The 26,566-nt window shown below is 37.7% G+C and overlaps 1 protein-coding gene across 3 annotated transcripts in view; it reads left to right on the top strand.

Annotated features, from left to right (window-relative positions):
• C1GALT1 (core 1 synthase, glycoprotein-N-acetylgalactosamine 3-beta-galactosyltransferase 1) overlaps positions 1 to 15,150 on the top strand; it is a 33,087-nt gene extending 17,937 nt beyond the window's left edge. For 2 of the 3 annotated variants that reach the window (XM_079786086.1, XM_079786087.1), the window contains exon 4: positions 5,701 to 15,149. In XM_079786086.1, coding sequence (XP_079642212.1) covers positions 5,701 to 5,886 — 186 coding nt within the window. In that variant the 3' untranslated portion in view covers positions 5,887 to 15,149. Of the gene's footprint in view, positions 1 to 5,700 lie in introns of all 3 variants that reach the window. The other variant, XM_079786085.1, reaches the window with a different exon arrangement.
• Positions 15,151 to 26,566: the final 11,416 nt, after the last annotated feature.

Here is a 26,566-nt window from a genome sequence, read left to right as displayed (position 1 = left end):
GTCCAGGAATCATGAAACCCAGCTTTTATACTCAGTTCTGTTATTTATCCTATATAATAAAAGCCTCATATGCTAAGTGTCCGGTTGTCCAGTAGGCCGTTCAACCAATCAAAGCATAATATGTTAATGATATGCTAAGGCCGCTCAACTGCTCGCTGTGATGTGCACTGACCACCAGGGGACAGACAGTCAACCAGTCGACTAGTCGCTATGACGTGCACTGACCACCAGGGGGCAGATGCTCAGACCAGTAGGTTAGCTTGCTGCTGGGGTCTGGTCAATCAGGACTGAGCGAGACGGGCCAGATACACCCTAGAGCCCTCCCGTGGTCCCTCTCTGGCTGGCCAACCTCCTGCATCCCTCCCCGGCCCCGATCATGCACTGATGGGGCCCCTCAGCCTGGCCTGCACCCTCTCGCAATCCGGGACCCCTCAGGGGATGTCTGAGAGCTGGTTTCGGCCCAATCCTGCAGGTCAGACCGAGGGACCCCACTGGTGCACGAATTCATGCACTGGGGCCTCTAGTCTATTTATATAAAAGCCTAAGCAACTGGATGGATGACCAGATGACTGGCCCGTAGCTATGATGTGCACTGACCATAAGTGGGGCAGATGCTCAACGCAGGAGCTGCCCCCTGGTGGTCAGTGTGCCCCCACAGCGGGAGTGCCACTCAGCTGACCAGTGGGTGCCAAACGCCAGGCTCATGGCTGGTGGGCGTAGCTGCAGCAGCGTGAACCTCTCCCACCTCTGCAGCAGCGCACTGAGTGGCGGCAGCAGGCGCAGTAGGACCAGGATCAGCGGAAGCGGCACCCCAGCCGCCTGTGACTTCGCACACTTCTACATCCCTCGGGGCGTGTTGGACTATCAGGGCTGTGAGGATTGGCCGAAACCAGCCAGGGGTCCCGGATTATGAGAGGACACAGGCCAGGCTAAGGAACCCCACCTTGCACTGGGCCTCTAGTTAATTAATGCCCTTAGGCAAGTTACTAGAATTCTATGCCTTCTTTTCTGTGGCCCTATGTTACAAATAAGATACATCATGCTATCATTCTCTTCTTCACAGACTAGAACTTTTTTTAAATCCTCGCCTGAGGGTATTTTTTCATTGATTTTTAGAGAGAGGGAAAGACAGAAATGTCAGTGTGAGAGACACATCAATTGGTTGCCTCTTGCACAAGCCCTGACCAGGGCCTGGGCCCGAAAGGAGCCTGCAACCAAGGTACGTGCCCTTGACTGGAATCAAACCCAGGACCCTTTGGTCCACAGGACAGGCTAGCACTTTCAAATCATCACCAAAATAGTAGTTCTTGACCAGGGGCTTTTTTTGTTTGTTTTCCATCCAGAGCAACCTGAAGTTTAGGTGTCCTAACCAGGAATCAAACCTGCAACCTTTTGGTGTACAGGGCGATGCTCCAACCAAGCCACCTGGCCAGGGCTTATAGTGCACCTTTTATTTAAATTGTAGTCATTTTTTAAATGGATGGCAAATCTTGTTTTTTATGTAAAAATTTATTCAGTTATATTGAAAACTATAACATAGATTTGGGAGTGCCAGAACTGACACAGACTTCCAACTCTGCCTCTTCTCTCTTAGGAGATTCTATATAAACCCAATGTGAAATCAAACTTCTGTTATTACTCATCCATTATTTAATACTTTTTCTCCCTGAGTTACTATTTTAAAGCCATCCTAAATCTCATACATATATTCTCTGTAATAATCACTAAAAATACAGTGTAGAAAAATTTTACAGAGTAAATGAGAGTGTAAAATATTCTAGTTGATCAGTTTATGGTCTTAAGTTGGTTGTTCAGAACTTTACTCTTCATACAGTTCCCTTCTCATTCCACCTTCTTAATTCACTATAAGTGAGTCTGTTCCCTAGAAGTAGACTTTTCACCAGAGAATTTGCAGTCATAATACAATGGATTTAAAATAGATGTGTGTGTATTTGTATTTATATGTAAACACACACACACACACACACACACACACACACGAAAGGGGTAGGCAAAAGTAGGTTTACAGTTTAGAGTATCTGAAACAGTTTATTCTTTTGTATTATTTATTTTATATTTGCCTATATATATAAATATTCTACATGTGAAATTGCCTCTTTCATAGATCAGAAATGATTAAATATGACTTACTCTATTTGTCAGTTTTATTTACATTAACTCTAATTCTTCTGAAACTTACTGGCATATGATGAGATAGAGAGCTCCTGATTTTTAAAAAAATTGTTAACTAATTACTTCAATACCATTATTTTAACTGAATCTTATTTTCATTACTGATTTAAAATACCTCCTTTATCATACACTATGGTATAGTGTAGTATCAGTATCTGAATTTCAAGTTCTGTTCCATTCTATTTGGTTTTGGCTCAGCACCATATGTTTATAACCTTGTAGCTTTACAAAATATTTAAGTTACTAATCTAAGATTGTTCTGGCAACTCTTATGTTTTTATCCTTGAGTATAAATTTATTAATTTAAGGACAGTGGACATAATTGCCCAGGATTTTTTAGTTTGCCTTTTAGGTACCCTATTGAAATTTTATAGTTTTCTTCAGAATTTTATTCCTTTTTAAGTATTTCCCCATGTATCTAGTATTTTTGTTACTATTCTACTTAGGCTCTTTCTTAAAACTTCTTAGCCTATATATATATATGAAAGCTTTTGATTTTTAAAGCATCTTTAAAATCTGGCTCTGTTCTTAGATTCCTTATTTTGGATGATTTTTCACTTGACTCTTGAGTTTTTTAAATAACCATAATCATATGCAAAGAACTATTTTATTTTTAATAATTATAGCTGCTTTATTATATCTTATCCTACCTAATAGACAAATATGCAAATTGACCATACCTCCGACACGCCCACAAGCCACGCCCACCATCCAATCAGAGTGAGCATGCAAATTAACCCAAACCAAGATGGCTACAGCCACAGAGAGCAAGGTTTCCTAGGTAACAGAGGAAGCCAAGCTTTCCGCCTGCCCTTGCCAGGCCTAAGCCTCCACTCAAGCTACAAAGTTTCAATTATAGAAGGTAAACAAATTCAAACAAATGGCGGCAGAATGGAGCTTGAGAGAGCAGGCCAGGGTTGCTGCTGGCAACAGGGGAAGCAAAGCTTTCCACACACCCTGACCGGGCCCATCCGCTTAAGGAAACCAAGTTTCAATTATAACCCCCAACACAAATGGCTGCCGGCCTCCTCGGAGGGAGCCCCATGCTTGGCTCCGCTCCAGGCTACAAAGTTTCAATTGTAGAAGGAAAATAAATTCCAGATACCAGGGCCTCCGCTTGGGTTGCCAGGGGGCATGGCCGGCCTGCAAACCACCACAGGCCCCTCGCTCAGGCCGCCCCACGCCCCAAGGAAACCCCCACCTGATGCGGGACACCCTTCAGGGCAAACCAGCTGGCCCCCACCCCTGTACCAGGCCTCTATCCTATCTAATAAAAGAGTAATATACAGATTGACCATCACTGCAACACACAATATAGCTGCCCTCATGTGGTCAAAGATCCTGCCCCCATGTGGACACAAGATGACCACCACAAGATGGCCAGCAGGAGAGGGCAGTTGGGAGGCACCCGGCCTGCAAGGGAGGGCAGTTGAGAGGGACCAAGCCTGCAAGGGAGGGCAGTAGGAGGTGATCAACCCTGCAGGAGAGGGCAGTTAGGGGTGACCAGGCCGGCAGAGGAGGGAAGTTGGGGGCAAACAGGCTGGCAGCAGAGTGGTTAGGGGGTGATCAGGCTGGCAGGCAGAAGCGGTTAGGGGCAATCAGGAAGGCAGGCAGGCAAGCAGTTGGGAGCCAGCAGTCCTGGATTGTGAGAGGGATGTCTGACTGCCCGTTTAGGCCCGATCCCACTGAGATCGGGCCTAAACGGGCAGTCGGACATCCCTTGAGAGGTCCCAGATTGGAGAGGGTGCAGGCTGGGCTGAGGGACCCCCCCATGCACGAATTTCGTGCACTGGGCCTCTAGTTGTTTATAGTGCTTAATAATAACAGTATCCTGACCATCCAGTAAAAAACAATAATACAATAGAGTGTAACATAATTAATGCAGTAAATCTTGTAAAAATATTATTACAATATTTCAGAGTCAAATAAAATTGCTTCCATAGAGGATCAGCAATTTAAAACTAACTGCTATTGTTCTGGTTTTTTAGTTCAATATGTACTGGCCGGTATAAAGCCACTAACATTAACCATTGAGCGCTTGAAATGTGACAAGTCCACATTGAGATGTACTTTAATTATAAAATTAATGACTGATTTCAAAGTCTTAGCACAACTGAGAAGAATGATTTCATTAATTTTAAAAATATTACATATTGAAAAAATAATATGGATATATTCCGTAAGATTAAATTACATCAAATTAAATTCACCTACTTTTACTTTTTAAAATGTGGCTATTAGAAAATATTAAACTACATTATGTGGTTAGATATATCTATTGGACAGAGCTGGTTTAGGTAATCACAAGCTGACTTACAGTTTACTTTTCATATTTGTTTTTATTATGTTCCCTCAAGCTTTAAAAAGTAGGCACCAGATAATTTTTCAGTGCCTACATAGTTATCCAAGATTTCACAATGTCTCAAAGGAAAAGTTGAGAATCCGGCCAGAGAAAATACAATGAATAATTTCTTGATCATTTTTACTGCATTGTAAGCTGCATACTTCCAAACATAAATTATTAAATATTCAATTTAATAGGTATGAATCTTCTCTGGTAACTTACCAGACTCTTTCTCCCTGGGTCCTTGCAAAGACATTAGATAGAATCCCAATTTTGTTGGAGTCATCTGAAACATTGTCCAGATACCAATTCTGATCCCCAAATGACCTGTGATTAATTCTATTACCAGTTTTTTCCACAGTTTTCTATATTTTTATGCTTTTTCATTTGTTTGTTGTATTTTTATTTTGTGTTTTTTTTAAACTTGTTCTCATGCCAACTGTATTAGGAATATATGAGAATTATGTAAGTGAATGAAAGTTTAAACTCTGACTTACCTGAATGTGATTGTTCTTATCAATAATAGCTGACATTTATTGAGCATTTATTATAGGCAAAGCATAGTCCTAAGCATTTCATGCACATTATCTCCTTTAACCCCTTTTACAGGAGAAATTGATGCTTATAAAGATTTAATAACTTGCCAATGTCATACACTAGTAGGCAAAATTTGGATTCAAACCTAAGTTTGACTCAGAACTTCCTCTCTTACTATTTGAGTTAATGTGTAGATGAAGTATTAGATTGCAGACACATAATAGGCAAGGCTTTCTAGTTACTGAATGTTCTGAAGGTATCTTTCTGGAGCTCAGCCAAACAAAAATTTATAGTGAGAAAATTATGAAGAGAAAGCAAAACTGGAAGAAATAGAGCTTTATCCTTTGTATTGAAAAAAGTCTCAAGATTTTTTTCTGCTGAAACACTATAGAGTAAGAATATTATTTCAATTTGAAATGCTTTAGCAATTTCCTATTGGTTTTAAATCATTAGGAGCTTTAAAAAATCCTTTCTTCCAGGTCTAATAAATTAGGTGCCTCTTTAAACCTTGCCAGCTTTAATTACCGGATTCTGTTAAAATTAGTGTTTCCTTTATCACTGTGTGCATACTGTATTTTAACAATGTGCTACTTATTTAATAACGTCTGTTTCCACTACTTTTTTAGGGTCCTGGTTGCTGTTCTGATCTTGCAGTTTCTTTTCACTATGTTGATCCTACAACCATGTATGAGTTAGAATACCTCGTTTATCATCTTCGTCCATATGGATATTTATACAGATATCAACCTGCCTTACCTGAAAATATACGGAAGGAAAGAAGTCAAGCATACAAAAATGAAGATCCAAAGTAAAATTTGGGAAACCTTGAAAGAAAAGCGTAAATGAACAAAGGTAAAATGTCTAACATTGCACTGAAGAAGAACTTCTGCTTTCTGATGTAGAACACTGGAAGCCCAGTGAAGAATTCTAAATGAACATTCCGTATTAGAACTCTTTCATATGAACGCCTATAAACTGAAGCTTTAATAAGCTGTGAAGTCTGTTAAAATGTGTTTTGATACAGTAATATATATATGAAAAACTTGTGTTTTTATAATGTTGGCAAGGCAGAGGGGCTAAAAAGATTTTGTTGCCTGTTTCTGACCACATGTATTATTTTCACTGGGAAGTTAAAACAGTTGCTAAAACTATACTGCACCATATTAGTAACACACACATGATGCTAAACAGATCTGCCTTAAAATTTTAGAAGAAAGTATTGTTGTTCATTGTTGTTTATAAACTCAAGACATGAGTTTATATTCACAGTATGATATAAATGAACCCCTCCTCTCCCAACACATACCCGTGTGTAGTTTTGGCTAATCTAAATTTTGCTGTGATTATTTAAAATTGGCAGTATTTCTCTCAGAAGAAGGTAGAATCAGAATGGCACTTCATCCTAATGTGCATTAATAAAACCACATTTTGAAATGATCATGGGCCTTGACTATAATATATAGTGTATATACTTGGTTCTAATTAATAGTTAACCGTTTATAGGCATACCTCGTTTTATTGCTTTATGTGCTTCACAGATGTTGCGCCTTTTACAAGGCAAGACTCTCAAGAGAAAAAAAGATAACGACTCGCTTTATTGCGACACTTACTTTATCGTGGTGGTCTGGAACTGAAACCACAATATATCTAAGGTACTATGCTGAGTTGCTATTATCTCTTCTAAATATGTTTAACCATTCTTGAATACCATTTTCAACTATTAATATTTACTCAAAGCTTTAAAGCATTTGATTAAATATTTTGTTCCCATATTTACCCATTGTTAATTATGGGTAACTAATAAATAGTAAATTTAATGCTTCTTGGGGAATGTTTTTTGATATCACAGCCACTCAGGAATTACTAAGCGACACTTTTAATTGATCATTTAAAACTTTTTCCAACTACATAATTATAGTTCTTTTCATTCTTATCCTGTTGAGAGATGAGAACTTGTTTTGTGCCTTTCATAACTTCTTTAAAACAGTTTTAAAATTCATTTTTAGGATCTAAGGTGGTTATTAATTGCACTGGCAAAATAATTTGAATGCAAGATTTTGACCAGAGTTAATTAAAAACATTAGAAAATGCACAATGCTTAAACAAGCTGAAATGTGTCAGGTATTAAAAGACAAAATACTTATTTTATGAATAATATCTAAATTTGATGCTGACTTATGTACAGGGTGGGGCAAGAGTAGGTTTACAGTTGTTTGTATAGAAAAATAATACAATAATTAATAAATAATACAAGAGTAAGTGCTATTTTGTCCCATCCTCTATTTGGGGATGATTGTATTGCCGATGGATAGATAATTGCAGTTGAGCAGAATACCCATTCAAGACTGTCATCTAAAACACATTCATGAATATTTTGTTCTTATTTTAGTGACCCTCTATTTAAAGAGCTTCTGGAAGGAAAAAAAAATTAATTTTTGTTATCTTTAGCAATATTACCTGAGTGTATCATAACAATATTTTACAGACTTTCTGTAAGATTATCATAAATGGTACAAGTGATTTATATTTCTCTTATGTTTATGATGCTAATTTTACATGGCTGTCACACCATTGACTCTGCTGTTTAGCTAAATAGTTTATATTTATTGTGCCAAAACATGTCAAAACCATGACCTCTTTAGATGGTATATTTGAGAGGATGTTCATCTTAGTGGCCAATTATGGATACTTTGTCTATGTAGTGAAAACTCACACCAATTTTTACCCATTAAATTGTTTTTTATTGTTTTCATGATGGTCATCTGCCAAAATTTCAAGGCATTCATTCTGTTCTTGAACAGCTTTTCACTTTGATGTGGATATGAATTTATCTGAGTCCATATTTGCCACTTTTCTGTACTAGAAGCATAAATAGTTTATTACAAACATCCAAAAACCTTAAAATTTACTCAAAGGAAATGAACATTGTGATAAATCCTAGGGTCCTGAGTTAGACTACCTGGGTTTAAATTCTTGCTTCATCACTTACTAGTTTTGTAACCTTGAGCAAGTTCCTTAATCTCTCTGTGCCTCAATTTCCTCATCTGTAAATTAGGGACAATAACACTACCTACCTCACTGGAATTTTATGAGGATTAAATGAGTGAATATATGTATGGCTTTTAGAATACTGTCTGGCCCAGAGTATGAAGCAATAAATATAAGGTTTTAGTCTGTTAACTTGGAGTGTAAATATTTGTTTCAAATGAATGAAAAGTCTGCTTTAATCAAATCAGATATTGAAGGAAATATTTTATTCATTTCTTATAAGTAATAGCTAGTTTTTATCTGATGCATACTATATGCCAATTACTGTGCTTAGATACTCTTTGTACATTAGCGTTAATCCTCACAAATTGGATGCTATTCCCATATTATGAATGAGAAAAGTGAGGCTCAGAGTTAAAGTACCTTTTCCTCTGTCACAAAGCTAATAAGTAACAGCTGGGATTTCTACTCAAAGCCTATGTGTTCTTGGTACCGTGTCAGCCCAGAGGTTAGTCATTTAGCATTTTTTCCATTTTTACTTACTGACATGTGATACATTGGCCAATAGTAGTAAGATTAACCAAATTGTCATGATGCTTCTCAAATTGTGGTTTTTATACTCTTGCCTGGAAGCTTGTTAAAACACCGATTTCAAGACCACAAGCCCAGAAATTCTGAGTCTAGCATGGGGCCCAGGACTATTGTTCATTCTTACTAAATGCCCTTAGGCTGTGGTTCTCAAAGTGTGGTCTAAATCTACAATGTATCAGTATCATTTGGGAAATTGTTGGAAATGCCATCTCCTGAACATATTAAGGATTAACTGCTGTGTAAGTAAAGTATCTTTCAAAGATTTAGATAAGGCATCTTTAAAATAAGTGTAGTCCAGTATTACACTATATTAAATGTAAAAGTCTTTAAAGCTGTTTTAAAGGGTCAGTGGATCGTTTATTTTGGCAAAATTTTTTAGCTTCTTCAGAGTGACTAACATCAGGGCCCACACAGTAAAATCTATAATTCTTTGAGTTTAGGAATTTCACATTAGTGCAGGAAGGGTTCATTAAGTAGTACTAATTCGTTATCCTAAATGAGTGTCATCCCAAATGCCCACAATTGTTAATAAAAATGTTTAAATAGATATAGCAAAATACGATTTTACAATATGCATAATAGTGTGTTTTTTTGCTAATTTTGACACTATCAAAATTTCATTACTTTTAAGAGTCAGTTGACTGTCCTATATGACCTTATAAAGCAAAAAATTCAAGTATTTGATAAAGTACATAAAGCCAGATTTCATGATAATACTGACTTATATTTTAAATTAAGATCTCTGTCATTTGGATAAATGATTTTAATGTGGCCTCTCCATAACAGTATACTTGTATTTTCAATTGGGGAAGTTCATAGATGATGCAAAGCAGATTGTTGTCCCAGAGTTAAATTATTTGTTTTCAGATACCTTAAATTTCAGAGGAGTATTTGTTACTGTAAGAAGATTAGAAAATAAATCACTGACCAGTTTTGAACATTTTTTAAAAATATGGTAATTGGATTTGGGCATTAAATTTGCTAACTGGTTATTTTCATAGTTGTTTTTGAGTGTTAATTTTTCACTTCCTTGAGCCTATCAAATTGCAGAGTGTCCCCAAAAAATGCATACATACTTTTTTGTAATTAGTAGTTATTTAAAGTGTGTATACATTTTTGGGGGACATCCTATATAGTACCAGCTTGAAGATTGAAAAATCCCTCACTTGATTGATTCGATAAAATCTGTCCTTTTATTCTCTATTTAAGTTTTCAGTTTAGAGTATTATGTCTTTGACAGTTTCTGCTTCTTTGTATTGATTGCCCTTTCTTTTCTTTAAAACTATTTTCCATTTTCTAACTACTCTTCCCCTGCCCAACTATTAATACTGCCTTCACAAGGTTAATTGGCTTTTATTAGTGATTAGAATTTGTATTGCTTATTGATAATTTAATACCTATTAACTCTAAGTTTCCCTACGAATTTAGAAGTAACAGTCTGTCTAAGAATAATGTCTTCTGGCTCTCAGAATATTGCCCTACTTAAAAGTCTACAATTTTAAAGTAATTCTAGATATATAATTATTAAATGAAGTAAAGTTATTTGTATTCCACCTTCCCCCTTTCTCAAAACAAAAAACTCATTTGCCTGATTTCTCTACTTTATAGTAGGCCTGACAGAAACATACTTAATAAATCTGGGGGATAACCTGTGGTTTGATTTATGTTAAATGTATCTTTTCTTTAAAATCACTTATGTTTATATAAGTACTTATGTTGAAATAGAAATTTTAATACAGATTAGAGTAAGAAATTTTACCAATTCTCTATAGAGAAACCAACCTAAAACTAGTGTCCTATTTCAACTTTTTTACCTCTCTAGTTTTCAGTTTATATCAGTTCAGTTTAAATAACTTTGCAGGGCCCTGCAAATTAATAATTCATGTAAGTATATTATTAGAGGGAAACTAATCTTACTGCTAAGCAGTGTGCTATATTACACAGTGAATGTTTGTGTTTTGGAATTTTTAAACTATGTAAGGTAATAGTGTCAGAATGGTTTAACACTGTCTGGTGACTTGCTTATTTTAAGTGATCACCGATAAGTCAGAGAAATGTATTTTTAAATATGTTTTTTAAAGTGCCTTTTGAACATTTTTAAATAATGGATTTAAATAATTGAGTAAAATAAATTACCATGTTTAAAGCTGTTTTATCTGATTATTTTTAACTTACGTAAAAGTTGCGGGAGAAACTCATCTTCTGGGTAATTTGCGAGTTGTTTTATAGAAAACATTAATTTAAATTGTGATAGAGACACATCGATTGGTTGCCTCCTGCACAAGCCCTGCTCTTGGCCAGGGATCAAACCCAGGACCCTGCGGTGTGAAGGCCAACTCTCTGACCACTGACCAGGGCTGAATGAGACATTGTATACTATATACTGCAAAAGGTATATGAAGTTCTTTGCTCCTACTATGTAAAAACATGTTTCCACCTTTGCTTATTCTGTGAAGGCTCTCTGAAATGTGATCTATAGTCCAAAAACTTTGTGTTTTTAGGCACATTTCATCCAGAGCTCAGGTCTATTGATTTAAATCAGTTTGGGACTTTTAAAATAAGAATAAAAATTGACGTACCTCTTCCTAAGCAAATGATTACAAATGTTCATAAGGCCCTTGAGTCTACCCTGTCTGCTTCCATTTTCAGTAACCTGCTACCCTATATGTTCCTTATTAGTGCCTATGTGCATATGTGTACATATGTATGTATATACATACGTGTACACGCTGTCATTTGGATTAAACAGCTTTAGAAAAGCTAAGGAGTTTCCAAATTAGTTATATTTAGTTGTATCACTAATTGATAAGTCATTAGAGAAGGGGTTTATTTATCTAAACATGCAGATTTACCACCTATTTCAAGTTTTCCTAAGGTGTAGTCCAGTGATACAAGATTATTACTGAATTTATCTTCTTGTTAAACTTATTTTCTATCTCAAATATATTTTACATCAGATTTAATAGCGCTGACAATATAGATTGTCCAAATAGAAATTGCTTTAGTGTTTAAGACTGAAGGAACATTTAACAACTACGGTTAAGTTCAGCAACATTGACATTCTCCAAATAAATCTGTCACTATTAGTAACACACGGAAGTAAACTTCGTTTTGCTGTGAATTTGACTTGTTACTAATAAATGAATTTAGTATTGCTGCCTGGAATTTTACTGTAATTTGTGAAAAATTTACGTAAGTGGAACCATTCTAAAATAGAGCTAGGGCAGCCATTCCAGAGGAACTGCTTTGCATGTCTTACTACTCAACATTTGGAATGTTTGAGCTGGGAAATATAACCTTTGGACTGGGCCAGACCAGCATTGTATTTCAAACAACCGTTTGCAAAGTTAACAGGAAAGCAGACATCCTGATTATCCACTAAAAATTAACGACATATTTTAGAATTAGCACCACCACGTATATCTATAGAATAACTTAGCTTATTTGCACCTATAGAAATTCCTTCCTTCTACTCATGTAGTTATTTCCCTTTCCTTTCTCATAAAAACAAAACAAAAAACACCCTTGCCTTCACTCCTAATCAGAACACTTACTTGTTTGGGTTTCTACCTGTATCAGTGCTTCTTCCCAAACAGGTATTCTTTTTTATCTCAAGTTAACACTTATTGCCTCTCTCTTTGACCTTTTATTTTTATTTTTTTTAATTTCTTTATTGATTAAGGTATCACATATTTGTCCTCGTCCCCCCATTCCCATCCCACACCCCTCCCCACACATGCCCTCACCCCCCTGTTGTCCTTAACCGCTGTGACCTTTTATTTTTAATGAACAAATTCTTAAAATTATCTTTGTGTTGAATTCTTTCTTCTGCCAAAAGAACCACCAATTGTTTGTGCTGCTGTTACTCATATTCTGTTATTGATGCTGGTTTTTACAGGACTGAAAATTTGTCCAGGGTATTTATCCTCTCTTATATATTGCCTCTGCATAGTGCAGTTGAATACAGCTGCTTACTTTGCAATAATGAAATACTCATTGTCTCTTTTTAGGCAATTCCTTAGGATGTAAGCTACTTGGGTTCTTTATTGAATGTCTAATGGAAGATTAACAGTATTTCCTGGTTTATAGAACTGTTTGATGATTTGCCATCATAGAACTAAGTTGAGTTCAATATCTTAGTCTTTACAACTAATCAAGTTCTGACTTTTGTTAGCTTCAAATCTTTCTTTATAGAACTTACTCTAAACTGCATTGTCTTTCCTACTTCTATACCTGTAATACTACAAACATACTCCTGGTAGCATTTAAGTTAAATTCACTTTCCATTAATTTTGCTGTTGTTAGATTGTAGAGGAATGGTGATAAAATCCAGAAAGTAGTATAAAAGAGAAGCAATGATTCAACTTTTTCTTTAATTCTATACAAGGCTGTCTTTCTGAATTTGTACTGTTCATTGGTGTCTATGTGTCAGAAATAGATAGGAGTAGAAAGCTATGGTTATTTTAATCATTGGATTTATCTTTAATTAAAACAATTGCTTTTTCATACTAACTAGGTTTATATAATAAGTAATTGTATTTGATGAGGTTACAGTAACTATGCTTAGAATAACATGACATAGATTGATTAATTGTTTATAAAAGTAATTTTTACAAACCTACTTGCTTGGTTGAATTTCCCCTCACTTTTTGCCTTTGAGTTTCTGGTTCTTTCTGAATTCCCTATTCTTGTGTTCTTTCATCCCATGTATTTTCTTTTTTCCTTTCTTTCCTTCTCATTGGCAGTAATTCTTATTTAAGATTTTTTATTGCCCCACTTTCCATCAGATGTTTTGAAGACTTTAAAGAATTACATATCTTTTGAGAATTTTAATTCCCTCTCATCAGCTGAACAAACTTTCTTGGAATTAACTGAAAGGAGAAGGAAGAGACCGGACTTCAAGAATGCATGCCAGCATAATCCCAGAATTTCCTCTTCCCTTTGGAAATGTTTCTTTCTAGAACCTACCCAATGAAAATATGGGTACATTTTTAAATACTTGAAAACCAGTAGGAATCTACCTTGACCCTAAATTGATGTCATCTTGTTTGGCAAAAGTGGTGAGTGAGGTTTTGAATGGCACTCCTTGTGGCTGAGGATAGCTGTTAGGAACAGAATCACAGATATTTCTCTACTTTGTGAAAAGTGAGGCAGAGGATTCTCCTGTGCTTTGCTGTTGCCTCCTGGTACATAATGGTGCACTGGGCACTGCCATCTTCTGCTGTGACGTGTATGTGGCTTTGGAGGAGGGACTTGCCTTACTACCACAGCACAACAGAGACCAGACATCAGGAGTGTTCCAGAATAACAGAAGGAAAGTTCCATAGAATAATTAATGAGAGCTGCCCAGACCCAGTGGGATTCTCTTGCCTCTCACCAAGCTGTTTTTTTCTTTAGCACCTGTTTCCAAGGCACCAGAAGTAGCTGGCCTACCCCCCCCCCTCCACTAGAAGCATTCTGATTACCACCACATGTTTAGAGTCTGAGCTAAATTGACATCTACCCTAAGAAAAATGAAGATTTCCCTTCACCCAGTCTGAAGCTGTTACTCCTCACTTCCTGCTGGAAAACTGACCCTTCCCCTGGGAAACTGACAGTGAAAATATTTACTCTCTTCAGAGAAGTGTGGTCTGGATTTGTGACCCCAATAAGAAAATCACCCAAAAGTCTGACATCAATATGTTTCAGGAAGTCTGAATTGTTTGTGCTTAAGTAAATCACACACGGAGCAGCAACAGCCAAACGCAGGTGAGGCTGCACCAGACTCCCTGCTGTGCCTGTTCCATCTCATTGCATTAGGGTTTCAGACATAGCAGAGGCTCCAGTTTCAGCCATGGTCACCTCGCTATAACACTAATCAGCTTTGAAACTTAACAGAATGTTACTTTATGGTTTTATTTTTTATTATGCTCTTTTTTAAAAATTAGCTACTTTCAAATCAGGTCCACCCTCTTTAAAATAAGATTTTGAAAGTGAGAGCAGAAAAAAGAGTTGGGAAATAAATGAATGTCCTCTATTTTCTTAGTGATCCTAAATTAGACATGTGACTAGCTATTTCTGAGATCCATAAGTATTCATGATAGTTGGTATTATTTTTCCATCTGAAAGTCTCCTGATCTTGATCAGGTTAGACCTTCATTTCATGTTTTATTGTCCTTAGACCCTCTTAGACTACTAAATCCTCAAATTTACCAAATGGAAAACTGGTATTCAGAAGTCCAGTGACTCGGTGAGGATAAGTGAAGCAGAACTGAGTGGTGAAATTTAACCTGAATCTGAAGTTTCAAAACATGGCCATATCCAGTGTTCTTTATTATACACTGTTGACTTAGAGGGTGGACAGGGATGACAAACAGCTGTGTGTTCAAATTTTAAGATCACAAATGACTTCATTTAGGGCAATTGATGACCTCAATGTAAATTAATGCCTTAAAATAAAATTTTTGCTACATATTAAGCAATAGAAATTTATTTGGCCTCTTACTAATTCAGTAGTCTTTACCAATCCTAAACTTACAGAATATTTTCTAAATTTGCTCTTTGATAACTAGATCACTGCATAGAATTATTTGAAACTTACTTGTCAGGATGTCTTAAAGAATTTTCTTTTTTCCTCTTTACACCTAATTATACATAATTAGATGAGTAATTACTCAAACTTTCTGTTGTTACTGAAACTGAAATAAGTAGAGCAAGAGAAATGGATGCTGTGAAGAGGTGAAGCAGTGACTTTACCCAAAAGCACAGTTAATAGTATCAGTGGGGTTAATTATTCTTTTAAATTACATTAAAGAATGTAGATTGGTTTCCTTTGAACTGGTACCATTATTCTTCAGACTCCATCTTATGTGACAGGATGGTAGTGGTTTCCTCTCTAAAGTATTGTACTTCTCACACCTAAGATTTAAAAATTAACCTCACCCTATGGCATATCATGTTAAAATTTGGAGTTGTCACGGTTATTTCCTCTTTCACCTCCCCTACAGTTATTCCTCCCAAGATTCAACCCAAGCTATTCTGTATACACAAGGTCAGCAAATATTTAATTTATTTTGTTAGCTTTTATATAAGTCAAAATCACACCAAGGAGACTGGGGTGTGGTAACATAGACATCAAATCTCCTAATACCCTGATTCTAAACCAGTCAGTCTACACCCTCTTTCATATGAGAAAGAATGGCAGAAAGTCTGACCAGTAACAATCTGGCTTCTAGAGCCAAGGACAATGTAGTTTAATTAAATCTTAACTGTTTCTGGCATTTCAGAACTGTCTTTTAGGAACAGTAGCCCTCTCCCATGAACAAAGCAGGGAACAAAGCTCATTCCTCAGGGGCCTCGCTCTTTATTTAGTTCAGTGGTTTGGATGGAGAAGGGAGATATAGAGACAACACAAATACAGGGACCCCGTTTTCCACCTCATGTACTGCACACAGGAAAAGGTCAGTTCACTTTTTTTCTGCGTTAGTATTCTAGTCTTGAGTCAAGGTGACTAAATAGTAAATTCAGTATCATATTGTGATCTTAACAATTTCCATCCCATTAGATAATATTTGTACCTTTGAGCTCTCTGCTAAACATGTGAGATGGGAGAAATATTACTATTAGAGAAGTGGAAACAGGTGAGACCCCTGCTCCATCACCAGCAGTAAGGATTTAGGTGCAGTCTTCCATTTTTTAATACTCTCAGAGAGAATAAACATGATACCTTTTAGTAACAAGAAGTGTTTCACACTTCTATCAATCATGGTGAAGGGAGGGCTGGCCAGATGGAGGGTGGGGATGAGCAGCTAGGAAAAGCACAGGCAGAAGAAACTGCCTTGAGGTGAGAAGCAACTTCCAAGTGTCCTGCAGTTCAGGCCTACGGTTTGTTTCTTCAGTCTTTCTCATTAACCCTTCCCTCACTTTCCCTCTACACTTTTTAAAAAATCTTTATTGTTGAAAGGATTACAGATGTCCCCTTTTCCCCCCCTCCTTCTACTCTTAAAGTCCAATTCTTGTATTCATGTGAAGGACTATTTTTTGTCCACAGGTGCTTTGCTAGTCTTGGGGTTGCAGAGAGGAACTCAGAGTCTAGAGAAGGCTACTACAACTTAACTGGAACAGAGCCAACGGTAGTCTTCAAATATGTCAAAATAAAATGAGCAGTGAAGGCAAGGACTTAAAAGTCAAAAGCGAGTCAAACACTACAGATGCCTATTTGCCTGAGATAAAGCCCTGCCAGGTGAACTCTTCAGGGCAAACGAGGTTGCTTTTTAAAGGCTAAGGTTTTTATGAGATTAGAGTTGAGGGAGGTCAACCAGTAACTTCTGTAATGAAAAGTTTTGTTGGTAGTGTGTGTCTAATAGTAAGCCATTGATTGAGTTCTTGGTTTCATTTATCAAATATTTCAGTTCTAGAATTTCCGTTTCGTATTGTTTTTAAATTCGCAGGACTCTTCCAATGTTCTCAATCTAATTTTTTTTATGTCTTTAAACATATTAAGCACAGACATTATAAAATCCTTATGTCTGCTGCCTGGCCAGCATGGCTCAGTGGTTGAGCATTGACCTATGAACTAGGTCACAGTTCAGTTCCCAGTCAGGGCACATGCCCAGGTTGCGGGCTCAATCCCCAGTGTGGGGCATGCAGGAGGCAGCCGATCAATGATTCTCTCTCATCATTGGTGTTTCTATCTCACCCTCTCCCTTCCTCTCTGAAATCAATAAAAACATATTTTTAAAAAATAAATAAAATCCATGTCTGCTATTCCCATTATCTGGACCCTGCCCAATGGATCTACTTTTATTGCCTATTATTTTTATTTATTTATTTTTTTTTGGTATTCAGTTACATTTTCTTGTCTTGTTATTTTTGAGTATCACATTTGTCAGTATTCTTTAGAATAGGACAAATGAATTTGTCTCTCCTAGTGAAAACCATAAAGTTTATGCTACCCAAAATCTTCAGTGGCAGTGAAGATCTCAACCCAAGAACCCCACTCACCTTCTGCTGACTGAAGTGAAGACGTCACACAGGGAGCTCAGCAAAGGGTTGACCTCAGAGAACCAAATGAGAGAGGAGCCCACTCTGATTCCTATGATGTGTATAATACTTACATTGTACTGGTAAGTGTTCAATCTACTAAAAAGTCCCGTTCATCAAGGATGAGCAGACTCATGTGGTCCTCGGAGGGAGGATAAGCTTGAATTTAATGCCTTTGCAGTCACTTCAATGGGGGCTCCATAAACTCAAATTTAGAGAACAAGGATTGAGGCAGTATCTTGCATTCCGTCAGCCTTTTTGAGTCTTAGAAGCCAGCTACGCACTGTATATTAGCTTGACCTAAATTCATTAAAAGCTACATTTGAGAGAAACTTTCTGGTCTTCATCTAGATAGTAAAGGCTAAGAGTTGGACCTTGTGCACTTCTGAATAGTTACTACTTTAGTCTCTCAAGGAGTTTCTAAAGTTGAACATATTCTGCAAGTTCTCAAGTTGAAACTCAAGTCTTAAAATATAGCATAGACTCCAGGCCTGGGCTTTTGTTGCTGGAGTTAGAACCTTAATGTTGTACAACCAAGAATTCCTTGAAACAGTGAATGGACTGGGTCATGCTCACACCAACAAATTAATAGTAGTGTTGCAAATTGCATTCAGAGACTAAGCACAGACATCGTGAATATTATTAATTTGATTTTGTCTTTTAAAGCCACATGCCTGTCTCTTAAAGTTTGATAGCAGAGTAGATTGGAATTATTCCTATTCCCCAGCTCACCCATCCACCACATTAGTATTGATCTTAGAATGGGGAAATAAATGGAAAGGATAAAATAAAATTATATTGGAATTTTATGAGCATTATATTAAATGACTTCCAAGAGACGATCTTACATGAAAAGATGTAAGAATAAAAACAGAATTGAGGAAAGTTTAAATTACATATTTAGTTGAAAATTAGAAAGATGACATTTTAGATTTACAAGAACAAGAATTATATCTCATTCATCTTTACATCTCCCAGAGAGTTGGTCATCCATAAATATTTGTTCAAGTAAAAGGATCTCAGACGACTTCATTATTTAAACCTTGTATTGTAACATACCTGTGTGCTTTGATCACAATCTATGGGGTTTGGGCTAGATTTATCTTTGAAGACTCCTTTGGCCCTAAAGCTAGTCATCATATTATGCCAATTTTTCTTACATTTTTGTGTGCCCAGGAATCACCTGGTGTGCTAGTTATTGTGTAGAATCCTAGACTAAGTAGGTCTGGAGTGGGGCCAGGAATCTGAATTTTTAAAATCATTTCAGATGATTCTAACACAGGTAATATGGAACCTCACTTCAGAAGCATTGCATTATGCTGTATACTCTTGCTTCAAGTGTTTGCTTAAAATGTAGCAATGTATATAGTACTTATCACTCTAAAGAAGGTAATTTTTTAACCCAAGATGATTTCCTCTAAAAATGTGTATTTTATGTTTTTAAAAACCTTTTGAAGCCAAACTTTTGCCCAAGATGAATATCACAGGATGCCAGGCTCTTTCACACACCTCTCGCCCACATCTGGCCTTCTTGATTTCCCACCACATTTCAGAGTACCTTGTGCCCTAACTGTTTAGATTGGCTTAAGAAATGTTCTTTTCAAATTATCCAAATTTCCACAAAAACAAGGATATCAAAAGACCTAGAATATGTCTACAGAACTGTCTACTTTGAGGCATGAAATAGGTATTTACATATACGAATTCATATGTTTTAATATCCAAACTGATTCCACCTTACCATATTCTTAGACACTATGTATTGTTCTCTGTGGAAGTTTGCAGATACTAGCTTAGCATCAGCATGTCAGTTCCAGACAAATCAACACTTTAACAGGTCTGGTGTGGTGGACAGTGAGTCCGGCCTCTTGCTCTATAGAAGGACCAGCCACATCCTAAGGAGCGGCACTTCCATCAGGCTGCCTTTTTAGGCCCTGTGCTCACTTGCCCCTGCTGACTACTCTACAAAAGAACTAAGATGAATTGGGGGGGGAGGGAGAGGGAAGGGATAATTTCCTTGAGTTATTTTTCTGTCTTTCATTTTTTCCAAAGATGGTGGAGTATTTTTTTTTTTTAATGCTCACCTGAGGATATTTTTTCCATTGATCCTTAAAGAGAGAGTGGAAAGGAGGGAGGAAGGGAGACAGAGAAACATCAATGTGAGAGAGATACATTGACTGGTTGCCTCCCAAACTTGCCTCTGACCGGGGCCGGGATTGAACCTGCAACAGAGGTACATGCCCTTGACCAGGAGTTGAAACCTTGACCTTTGGTTCCGGGTCTAACAATCTAATCAGCCAAAAAGCATCCTTAAATGTTAACTTGAACTTTGAAAGGCTTTATTCTTTTGTAAATGCCTTATCTAGGATAGCTAACTGTGGTTGACAGTCTATGATAAGTCTAGTGCATCATTGAAGGAAATGAATTTGATCGCTTAATTCCTCTCTGAATGTTTCTGATGTAGATCCATTGTTGCCTTTTGTAACTCCTTTTGGAGGAGGAAATTGAGACTTTTAAAAAGAAAAATTGAACATCATGATGGGAAGTTTAAAAACCAATAAATTTATTTTCCAGTCCTATTTTAGACTGCCAGATGATTTTACCATTCTTATTTTCACAAATTAAAACACAAGAACACACATATGTGCCTGTACATATGTGCACACACACACCACTTTGGTGGCCTCTGGTGAACAATCTGTCCTCAGGGCTGATGGGATTTGTTAGAATCTGTTGCCAGCTAGAGATGAACATGCAGGAAGGTGTTTGGGATTCACACCTGTAGGGAAGTAGGAGAAACAGGTTTGTGCAGAAGGAGGTGTTGAACTTGAAAAGCTGTTTTAACAAAGACTTAAGCCAATCCCTCAGGGGAAACTCTGGAACTGGAATGACCTTTCTTTCAGTCTTGACCTACTTAGGGCAAGGCTGCCTGGCGCTTATTCAGCCGCATCTACCCATCCCTGGGTGAGGACCGCCCAGGAAGTGGGCATGATCTTGGGCACGGCAGCTCTCTTTAGCTGAGGGTAATCCCCTGAGACAAACTCAGCCAAGAGCCAGCAGCTGCCAACACTCCCAGCAGCTGGGGAATGAGTGTCTCAAACTTCAAGGGGAGACTGGACCACGGTGTCCAGTATAGAATCACTGTAGATGAGTGGCCATGAAAATCCATGACTTCTGTCTTTAGACCTTTATTGTTTTGTTAGGATTTTTCAAGATTAGCCAGTCTTTCCCACTTTCAATACAAAGATTGAAAATCAGGCTAAAACCATACTTGTCTGAAAACTTCTAAAAAATACACTGGATAGGTATGCTTTGCTCCAAAAGAGTAATTTTCTGAACCAGTTTGGTGTGTGTGTGTGTGTGTGTGTGTGTGTGTGTGTGTGTGTGTGTGTGTGTGAGAGAGAGAGAGAGAGAGAGAGAGAGAGAGAGAGAGATTTTCTTTAACCATTTATTTGCCAATGGACACTTAGGTTGTTTCTATGTCTTGGCTATTGTGAATAATGCTGCAATGAACACAGGTGAGCAGATATCTCTTCCGGATAGTGATTTCAATTCCTTCCAATAGATACCCAGGTGTGAGATTGCTAGATCATATGGTAATTCAGTTTTTAATTTTTTGAGGAACTGCCATACTGTTTTCCATAATGGCTGTACTGTTTATACTCCCACCAACAGTGTATAATAGTTTCCTTTTCTCCACGTCCTCGCCAACATTTGTTAGCTCTTTTTGAGAATAGCCTTCCTAACAGGTGTGAGGTGGATCTCGTGGTTTGATTTGCATTCACGTGATGATTAGTGATGTTGTACCTTTTCATGTACCTATTGCCCGTTTGTATGTCTTCTTTAGAAATATGTCTATTCAGGTCCTTTGCTCATTTTTAATTAAATTATTTTATGTTGAGTTGTAAATCCAATTTTATAGAATGGTGATAGTCAGGATCTGGGGGGAGGGGAAAGTGGGGTGATGTAGATCAAAGGGTGTTTTGTATCTTATTCACTATCCCTTAGAGTTGGCTCTAATATTTCCCACTTGTAAATGATTCCATGCATAGAAAACTGTATGTGAATTCCCTTTTGTTCTCTGTCCTATCCATCACCTAAGGCGCAATGCTTTGAATATAGTAGAAAGTGTTCATCCAATGTCAACTGCAAGGTCCCAAAAGACACAGAAGACAGACAGCTTCTTGGGAACTGCTATTTGTGAGGCACGTGGAAAATATCATTAGCTCATTCTTCCAGAGGGGGCCCAAAACACAGAAAAGCAGAGTCCTGTTCTAAAGGTCACAGAGCTAAGCCATTGCAGAGCCTGCTCTCTGTGTTTATGAGCTCTTTCCCCCAGGTTCATGCCTCACCATGCCCAACTCCACCTTCCTTAAAGCCAACACCAAACATACCTTCCCTATAAAGGTCACATGGAACAGGAAGGTAACTATTTACCCTCAGCAAATAACATGCTGCCATTTCAAAGAAAAAAAAGTACATTTTAAGTTTCTCAAGTGTAATTGGCACTTAATGTCCTTGAGACAGAGATGCATACCTCTGGTATTGTACATTTTATGCAGCAGAATGTCTAGGATATGGAAATTAAGTCTGCATTCACCATGTGAATGCATCAAAGCACAAGTTTTTAGACCCTTTCCTTTCTCACCTCACCCTCTTCGTATCCCCATTCAGTGATTTGCAGCAAGAATCAGTTTCTCTCTAAATGTACAAAGAAATGTCTGGCCATTTCCTGTCCAGTCCTGGGCGCATCAGGGATTCTGGTCCACAATAGCTAACTACCAAGAGAAAGACTTGCAGAAATTTCCTTTAAATGAGAAAACATTTAGGGAAAGCAAAAGTTAATAATATACTCTATGTATGCTTCAATGCCTAGTTCTAGATGCCTGGGACGTCCCAGCTATTTATTTATTTAGTAATTATTCTACAAGTAGCTTTAATTATCCCTATCTACTAATGAGGCCAAGCTCAAATAATTTCCTTGGGTGTGAATATCAGCTCTGCCTCTTACCAGCTAGGGAATCTTAAGTTTATGAAATTTTGAACTTCACTTTTCTCATCTATAAAATAGAGAAAATCAACGTCATGAGCATGTATGTAAGTTCTTTAGCATAGTCTCTTGGACATGTAAGTACATAGTAATTCTTTTACTAGTATAAAGTAGTATACTTGAACCAGTTCATCAGATCAGATCTGTGCTGGAAAGCAGCAATTTAGGACCTCTGTTCTAGTTTCTTATATTCTTCTCAAGATTTAACTCAAAGCTAAGGCATCTCTACCTTCACCCTTCATAACCTGAGTTTTATTTTCCAGGAGGGAAGATGGGGCCTAAGAATCTCATTTGCCAATATAAGTGATTATAAGTCATTAACATTTTGCTCAGTCTCCATGAATCATGAGAAGTTACAAAGACATCTATTTATATTACCAAAAAAAGAAAGGAAGGAAGGGAGGGAGGAAGGAGGGAGAGAGACAGGAAGAGAAGGAAGGAAGGGAGGGAGGGAGGGAGGGAGGGAGGGAGGGAAGGAGGGAGGGAAGGAGGAAGAGAAGAAAAAAGGACAAGAAAAAGGAAAAGAGAAAAGAAGACGAAGGCCCTCCATTTCCATTTCTTATGTGTGGTTCCCTGATTCTGTGATTGTATGAGCCTCACATCCCCCCATGCTCTCCATAGTCTCATGGAATATCAGTTAAAAGAGTTTCTAACTTTCTGTGGTTCACTACATTTTTTTCTCTCTCAATAAACTCTTTTAACATGTGGCCGCCTAGGTAGAGGAGAAAACTTGTCTAGCTAGAGTCTAGATGTTTTCAAAGCCAGATTAAGAAGGAGGTCTACTGGGCATCTATCTGACAGAGTCACCTATAAGGGGCACCAAAACATTTCTGAAGACATAATAAGATTAAGAAAACTGTTGACCAGAACTCAGCTCAGGGAGCGTACTCTATGTACAAGGAACTCTTTGCAGAAGATGAGAGCCAAGGCCTCCAGGAGCATTCTGAAGTAACATCAAATGTTTGCTGAAATAACCGAGTATTGGTTCAATCAACTGAATGCTTACTGTTTTGCTCTTGGGATGTGAAGGATTGAGACTTGAGCTGGGTACTGCTACCAGCATCCCACTCTTTCTCCAACCGTCACATCCTCACGTCCCAAACTGTCCAACTGGGGTGCGTGAGCTTACTCTTGGGAGCAAAGTTGTTTGGACTTCTCCCAGACAGCCCCAGCTGCTGTAGGTGACAGAGGGGTTCTTATATGCTGACTTTACGCTTCTATTTCTGTATGTATCTGGGTGAGTCTGGCTGCCCACTTCAGCATCTCAGCCACCCGTCTCTTCCTCCCTACAGCATGTGCTCACAGCAGATTCATCACTCGATGTGTATACTCTCTTTTCATAGTTTCATCAGTAAATCAGCAAAGTATTACAACGTGTTTACAAATGCTGCAAAGGCAGCCTTGGCTGGGTAGTTCAGTTGGTTAGAGAGTCGTTCTGATACACCAAAGTTGTGGGTTTGACCCCCAGTAAGGCACATATGAGAATCAACCTCTCTCTCTCTCTCTCTCTCTCTCTCTCTCTCTCTCTCTCTCTCTCTCTCTCTCTCTCCCCCTCCCTCCCTCCCTCTCTCTCTCTCTCTCTCCCTTTTTCCCTCCTTCCCCCCCTAAAAATCAATAATTTTTTAAGTTAAAAAATAAGGCTACAAAGGCAAATATTTTCCAATCTCCACACTGCCTTGCTCCTACCAGAGTCTGAGACTCTCCACTTAAACCTTCATGATTTTGACTAAGACTCTGCCTCTTTGACACAATAATGTATCTTTGAGTCACCTGAGCTCATGCCCTTTAATCAATAACCAAAGACATACCTGAGTGCTGCCTCCCTTGTCAGCAAGCTCACACTAATATTATAGGTGTATAATTTTATAGATTAAAAAAATATCCGAGTCATGTCTGATATTTAATGAGAGACATAGAAGAGGATAAACATGAAATTACTTCTGGGTATGTTTTAGCTAACAAAAGGATTTTGAATCAGGAGCAGCTTTTGTTAGGGGTACTCAGAAAAAAAAAGGGGTGGAAGGAACAAAGTAATTGGCATAGACAAAAGAAGGCAGAGAGAGTTGGCAGGAAAGGAAGAGAAGTTTTTGAAGCAGAATACTGGAAAGCTAAGAGGAGAATATTGAAAGGGCCTAAGAACCGAAGCCTGAGGGAGTGTATGACTCGAGAAACGGAAGAGCTGAGACAGTGGGAAGTAGGCAATGGAAGTCAACCATCCCATAGTTACACATGCAGAATGGTATTTGTAGCAAATATAGGTACCTATCTACTGGATTCCATTATCTCCTTCTGACTAACAAAATGCCCATTTGTTTAGGGCAGAAATATCATCAGTTAAAAATTACATTCCTTTCAGCTGAGGGTGTGATGGGACACCAATGAGAGGTAGGCGAATATCCTACAGGCTTTCCTTCCCCAATAAATGGCCTCCCGGAGAAATGCATGTTGCTCTTCCCCCTTGCTCTTTCTCATCTTGCAACCATGAGGAAGAAAATCTCCTGAGTAAGGATAGAAGGAGCTGAGAGGTGGAAGGTCCAAGGTTCCTGATGAAAGCTTTGAGCAACTGCCTTTTTTGTTTGGTTTCATTTGTGAGGCTTTTTTTGGAAACATTTCTAACAGATAGAGTGTAGGTATATTAATAAGAAACCTACCCACATGAAAAAGAAAAGATACTCCTTTTGAAGATATGTATAACAAAATAAAACTAATTAGACACCTCTAATGCTGAAATGGTGAGAGAGGAATAGCCAGTTAAAATTCCAGTGAACAAAGAATGATAAAAGGAAATTAATTTGTACATTACTCATATTATTCATGTAAAACAAGGAAAATAATTTAAACATTATTTCTATTTCAAGTTCTGCCTTTGTTGGTATATTTTAGTAACCCTAAGAATATAGGTGCTTCCTAAGTGTATGTGCAACCTGAGTCTGCCAAGGTTTCCTGTTTTTTCTGTATAAGGTTTTAAGCTCTTCCACCACAAATAGTGCCTCCTTGCGTGGTTTTGAGGAACCTAAGTCTGCATGGGAAAGAATTGCCGTTTTAATCCTTTAGGACTTTGAGCCCAGGGATATAAGCATCCCAGCAATCATAGTCTTATAGGCGCTGGTTCCTTTCTTGCAGCTGTTGGAGTTTGGGTGTGACCTCTCAGAAATGAAGTTATTAGCTGGATAAGAACCAAACACCTCCAATGTTGCTATTCACCCTGAGGGTTCCTTGAACTCTTTGTTGTCCAGACAAAAGCTAATGATATACATACACCCAAGATGAGTTGTGGAGAATTAATTACAGACTCCTGAGAATCTAAGAATGGGATGGCAGCCCAGTAGTTCTGACCCCTGAATCATACTGTTTCATAGAGTCAGCCTATCTTAGGTAAACTTAGTATTCATTTTTGATAATGCAACAAGTATGAACGTAGGACACATTTCCAGGTGACTTCCTTTAGGAAGTTTGAATATATATCTGTTAACACTAATATGTAGTAAAAAGAATATGCCTCTAAAATTTGGATAACAAATTGAAAAAGTGATGTTTCTATTCTTTGAAAAAGAAAAGCAGCCCAGCTGGTGGCTCAGTGTTTAAGCATTGACCTATGAACCAAGGGGTCACAGTTAGATTCCCAGTCAGAGCACATGCCAGGGTTGTGGGCTCAATCCCCAGTGTGGGGCCTGCAGGAGGCAGCCAATCAATGACTCTCTCTCATTGATGTTTCTCTCTCTCTCTCTCCCTCTCCCTTCCTCTCTGAAATAAATAAAAAATATATTTAAAAATATTTAGAAAAGAAAAAATATCAATATTAAGATAAAAAAGAAAAGCAAATGTACTTAAAGTATATACAT

This window comes from Cnephaeus nilssonii, assembly GCF_951640355.1.
Source record: "Cnephaeus nilssonii genome assembly, chromosome: 12".
Lineage (NCBI taxonomy): Eukaryota > Metazoa > Chordata > Mammalia > Chiroptera > Vespertilionidae > Cnephaeus > Cnephaeus nilssonii.
Note: the sequence above shows the minus strand (reverse complement) of the source record. Positions and strands in the feature narration are given on the sequence as shown.